This window comes from Galeopterus variegatus, unplaced genomic scaffold (genome assembly GCF_000696425.1).
Source record: "Galeopterus variegatus unplaced genomic scaffold, G_variegatus-3.0.2 Scaffold59, whole genome shotgun sequence".
In the NCBI taxonomy this organism is placed as follows: domain Eukaryota; kingdom Metazoa; phylum Chordata; class Mammalia; order Dermoptera; family Cynocephalidae; genus Galeopterus; species Galeopterus variegatus.
Genome location: NW_007726170.1, coordinates 465,584 through 471,583, shown reverse-complemented (window position 1 = coordinate 471,583; position 6,000 = coordinate 465,584). Strand labels below are relative to the sequence as shown.

The 6,000-nt window shown below is 40.5% G+C and overlaps 1 protein-coding gene across 2 annotated transcripts in view; it reads left to right on the top strand.

Moving 5' to 3' along the window:
* Positions 1–6,000, top strand: part of MROH8 (maestro heat-like repeat family member 8) — a 56,844-nt gene that overhangs the window by 12,522 nt on the left and 38,322 nt on the right. For both annotated transcript variants that reach the window (XM_008575431.1, XM_008575438.1), the window contains exon 4: positions 369–491. In XM_008575431.1, coding sequence (XP_008573653.1) covers positions 369–491 — 123 coding nt within the window. The remainder of the gene's footprint in view (positions 1–368; positions 492–6,000) is intronic.

Here is a 6,000-nt window from a genome sequence, read left to right as displayed (position 1 = left end):
GCATAATTATTTGTGTTATTTTTATAATCTTTTGGGAATTCAGAGAACTGCCACGCTAACCAAAATATCGAAAGAGAAGGCAATGGCCACAAAGCCGAGGCAGGCAGCCCTTCTGGTTGTAGCAAGTGCTCGTAGCTGTGGCCTTGCCAGCAGCTCTCCCTCCAGTGGCCTTGCCAACTTGGAGAGGGCAGCCCAAGCTGACTCCTTTAGGGTACTGCCATGGCGTGGACCACGCCAAAAAGACTCATATTGGAGTGAATGAGATGTCAGATGTTTACAACATTCCAAGAAACTTCAAAAGCCATCTATAATTATCAAATAAGATTATAATATATAATTGTGTTTTTATCATTTTTCCACAAATTCAGGATGAACTTGAAAAGCTGACATTCCTAAGATCTTTATCTTCTCTCAGCCGAACTCTACCTTATGATGAAACCACAGAATCATTCATTCGCAGCCACATAGCAGACATTGTGTATATCCTAAATGTAAGTATTGTGACCTTACCACAAATTATTGGGACCACATAAATTCAGTACTTGGCTAGCACATTTTTTAGTGGCTTCACCTATGTTTTCAATTCCTTTAACCTCTTCTCACATTAGAACCTCTGCATGGAGGAAAAATACTCAGGGTTACCCCACAAATATAATCGCCCTTGAAAACCAATAAAAAGAAGAGTAAAAAGGAGACGAACAGCATTTAAATTTCTCAGCAAAGCAAAAGCTTCATTCTTACTACTCAAGCAGTAGTTTTGAGGAGACTCTGTAATCAAACGTCTTGGTTCAAATGCCAGCTCTGCCTCTTTATAGCTGTGTGACTTTGGGAAATTACTTAACTTCTCAATGCCTCAGTTTCCTCATCTATAAAATAAGAATAGCTGTATCTACTTTATAGATCTATTGTGAGCATTAAATAAGAAATAAATGTAAGCCATGTAACATGGTACCTAACACATATTATACATTCAAGAAACATGATTGTATTATTGTTATTATAGTACTTTGTCCTATTTGGACTTTAGCCACACACTGCCACCAACTCATCTATTCATTTCCTTATTAAGTGCCTGACAGTTCCAGGCACTGTCCTGGGAATTGGAGCTACAAAGACAAAGAAGACATAACCCTGTTCCTACAGCCAAGCAAGGTATAATCAAGTAACACAGGGACTGTGACGAAAGTTTTAATGGGTATATTGGGGGCACAGAGGAATGAGAGAATGGTCAATTCCATGTCAAAGGATCCAGAAGGGTTTTCTTTACAAAGGATGTGATATACTTAAGCAGGTACTCAACTTCTTGGTGCTTTAGTTTTCTCATCTGTGAAATGCTCCCTGCAGTTTCTGTAAAGCTCTAAAATTCTGAATAAGAGATTTTTTATATGTTCCAGGAAGATGAGCAGGCTTTTTTTGATACCACAGAACTGTAAGCCTGATTAATTAGATTGATAATTAGTTTTTTAAAGTGAAGGCTAGTCAACTAACAGTTGTTATATGATAGACAGTTACCAGTGATCTTCTATATCTAGTACACTATAGTACTTTGATAAAAGTTTACAAACTTCCTGGAAACTTTAGTCCTTGCACTCCAAGAGATTACTGTTTATCTGAAAGTGACCCCACCTGAAAAGGTAAGTAGGTTGAGAACCATTTTAAATAATACATTAAGAAGAACAGAATGATAATGCAGATTTAAGAATGAATGCAGCTTTTTACTTGGCTATACTCCTTGGAAGGGCTATAGGCAGTCATAGGACCCAGCCAAGGTAGCATGTTTCCAAAGCTCCACTTCCACCAGAATTGGCAGCAATGGTTGCCACATGGTTCGGCCAGTCAGCTCAGAAAATGCACAAATGCAAAAGCACACTGAATTGCCCATGCTCTGCATTTGAATCTGTCCAGCCAGTAGTAAAATGCCTACATCAGATATGCCTACAAAAGATGCTCCATTATTGTGATTAGGGAAAAACAAATTAAAACGACAATAATCAAAGTATGGGCTGGCAAGGGCCTCATCCTTGAAGTGTTAAAGGTAGCTAGTGTCCATGAGAAAATTGCAAGCATCACTGTAGCAGTCTACAAAGTCTCTGCAGGCCCATGTGCCAGGGTTGAAAAAGCACTGCTCCCAACAACCAAGAGGCGAGGTGCCCAGGAGGGAAAGCCATTCTGCTGATGAACCTACAAGGAGGGGAAAGCCACGGTCATTATTGAGAAAGAAAACTTGAAGGCATTTGCCAGTTTTCTTGTGACCCATACCAATACATGGCTTTTCTGTATCCAAATAAAAAGAGCCAAGGAATCCAAGAACAGAAAATGGAAAGGAAGAGAAAAAAATCTGCTATGATAATTCTCCAAAGAAGATTTATAAATAAGCACATGAGAAGATGCTCCATTATTGTGATTAGGGAAAAGCAAACTAAAACCACAGTAAGATTCAACTACACACTTACTAGGATAGCTAAAATAAAAAAGAAAGGCAATACCAAATGTTGATGAGGATACGCAGCAACTAAAACTCTCATATACTGCTGGTAGGAATGTGAGATGGTGCAACCACTTTGGAAAATGGTTTGGCTGTTTCTTAAAAAGTTAAATATACACTTACCATATGACTCAGAAACTCCAGTCCTAGGTAAAATGAAGCATATATCCACACAAAGAGGTGTGCACATATGTTCATAGCAGAAGCTCTGTATGTATGAGCCAAATACTGGAAGCGACCCAGTGTTCATCAGCAGATGAATGGATAAACAAATCATGGTATATCCATACATAGCCTGAATACTACTCAGGAATAAAAAGGAATGAAAAAAAATTGATAAATGCTACAACTTGGAAGAATCTCAGAATAATTATGCTGAGTGAAAGATGCCAGACAAAAAAAGAGGATACACTGTGATTCCATTTATAAAAAATTCTAGAAAATGCAAACTAATCCATAGCAACAGCAGATCAATGTTTGCTTGGAGGTAGGAGTGAAGCAGGGAAGAATTACAAAATAGTACAAGGAAACTTTTGGGAGTGATCAAAATATTCATAATTTTGATGGTGTCAATGGTTTTATGGATGTATACATACATAAAAAATTATGAGGAGGGCCGAACCCGTGGTGTACTTGGGAGAGTGCGGCGCTGGGAGCGCAGCAGCGCTCCCTCCGCGGGTTCGGATCCTATATAGGGATGACCAGTGCACTCACAGCGCTCACTGGCTGAGCGCGGTGTGGCCAGTCTCAAATAGGACAAAAAAAAAAAATATTATGAGGGAGCACTTCTCTGATTCTGTCAGATGGTGTTTCCCAGGTTGATCTTCATATTTGGCTCTCAATAAACTTCATAAAATTTTTTTTAAAAAATCATCGAACTGTAGTTTAAATATGTACAGTTTATTGTGCATCTATTACCTCAAAATCAAAAAAATTGTAAAAAAAAATCTGTTGAGAACTTTAATTTTAAAAAAGTTGGAATATAAAGTAAATTCTCTGGCAACTGGAATATAAAGTAAAGTGATGATGAGATTCGGGTGAAATTAATCCAGGGAGATCTCCTGATCTAAGCCTTGAAGGATATGATGGATAGTGTTGAAAGAAGAGAGAAGCCCGATGGCGCACTGCTACAGTGCGCCGCTTGGGAGCGCGGCGGCGCTCCCGCCGAGGGTTCGGATCCCACCTACAGACCGGCCGCTCACTGGCTGAGCGAGGAGTGGGGGCAACACCGAGGGTTGCGATCCCGTTGCCGGTCCTGGTCCGGTACAGGCGCGACACTGAGGGTTGCAATCCGTTGCTGGTCACGAAAAAAGACAAAAAGACAAAAAAAAAAAAAGAAGAGAGAAGGGACCACTGTTTGGGGACCTCATATGGTAAGCTGGAGATTACTACTTGGCTATGCCAAGGCCAGGGTTTTTTATCTTACAGTATGACAGAGTGGCTAGGGGGGTGATTTTTAGTGACCTGGGCTCCAAGATCTGCTATAACAGAATTTTAATGTAACCAAATTTGTCCTTAGTGCCTCTTAATTCTCTGCCAGGTTGAGACTCCATCCTAGTTCTGCATCTGGGGTTCTCCACAAAACCCTACCTACCTTTGACAAATCTCTTAGCTTCTCTGAACCTCAGTAGCTCCACCTGTGAAACAGAGATATTACAATCTGTCTGGCTTTTCTTAAGACCTTTGAGACAAAGTGTCTCATTTTGTTAATACTGGTTAAAATTCTTCTTGGAGCAAGCAACAAAAATCAACTCTGGCTCAAGGCTGGCTGGTTAGTACAGTTGGTTAGAGGGTGGTATTGGTAACACCAAGATCCAGGGTTCCATCCCTGTGGGCCAGCCGCCACAAAAAATAAGAAATAATGTTATAACACCAAGGTCAAGGGTTTGGATCCCTGTACTGGCCAGCTGCCAAAAAAAAATAAATAAATATGAAAAAACAATAAAAGGATGCTGGGACATCTCTCTTAGACTCTAAGGAAGAGATTTTAACAATCAAACCTCCAGAAAAGTAAGTTTCAGGACCCCTCCAGGGATCTCAAAGATAGGGACTGCTCTACTATCACTATGACTCAAACCTCTACCAGTTCCCAGTCCATGTCTGGCACTCTAAAATTCCAAATTCTGCAAGAGAGAATCTGATTAGTCCAGTTCAGGTCTGTTCTCCACTCCACATCAGTCTAGTATGTCTGGGAGCAGGGTCATGAATGAACGCCATGACTTCTGGCCATCCCTCCCTGTATATTGGAGGCATTCCCAGAGAGAAGGGATGATTGTTGTGATCTGAGCAGTCACCCCAGGAGGTTCCCACTATACAGGTACTTTGCAAACAAAAAAATAGCCTCTCACTTCTGAATTCCCCCTAGTGGCTAGCATAACTGTGAACAAATAATAAGCCTTTAATACCTAACTGTTTTTAAAAAGAAAACAAAAGATTATTCTGGAAGAAGTGGGTCATGTAAATTGAAGTCAGAAGAGATTGCAGGCCTGGGGGTTCAGCTAACAGGCACTGCCTTCACCGGCGTGGAGGTGTATGGCTGCAGGAATGGGGAATCACAGACACCGTGCAGAGCAGAGAGTGGCTATTGCCATAATAGATGGGGTGTGTAGAGTGAATAAAAGAGAAAAAAGTCATAAATAATCTTTTACAAAAAAAGAAGAAAAAAAGTAAAAATAAATTTAAAAAAAAAGAATAAATGATCTTTTTTATGAGCCCTGAGAAAGGGCACCATTGACAACTATTAAAGGCTAGGAAGGTGTAACATTTGGAAGGTGTATTAGTTCCTTTCTGTTGCTTATTAGAAAACTCCTGAAACTGAGTGATTTATAAAGAAAAATGAAATTTATTGGTTACAGTGTCTGAGGCTGGGAAGTCCAAAGTCCATTTGGTGGTGGCGACAGTGACCCAGGGGTCTCACATTGCAAGATGGTGGAAGCAGAGAGAAAGACACAGACTCTCCTCTCTCTTCTTTTAAAGCCCTGTGCCCCTGGCCACCATTTTTAATCCATTCACTGTGGCCTGCTCCTACACTCTAATCACCTCTTCAAGGCTCCACCTTTCCATTACCACAATAGGGTTTCCCACCCTCTTAACAGTCACAGTGGGGACCAAATTTCAAATATATATGACTTGGGGGACACAAGTCAAGCTTCAGTAAGTTTTGGGGGGACATAATTCAGTCCACTACAGATGAAGAGGATAATGAACTTACTTTTTAACACCAAAATGCTGTAAATTTTGGTGGTTACGACTTTTAATGGTGGTGCCTTGAGATAACTAGATGTGGGTGAGGAGAGCCCTGGGAGAGCTTCCAAGGACAGAATCTTATGTTTTGTTCCTTTTAGTCTATAAAGCCATAAAGATAACGGAGCTTTTTGAGGAAATAAATAAAGGAAGGAGAGGAGCAGGCCGCCAGCAAGATCTGAGTCAGACCAGAGTTGGAAAGTGAGAAGAGAAAAAGTTAGAAAGGGTCAAGAAAGGGAACCTGATAGTATTTATTGAGTGCTTACTGCCTC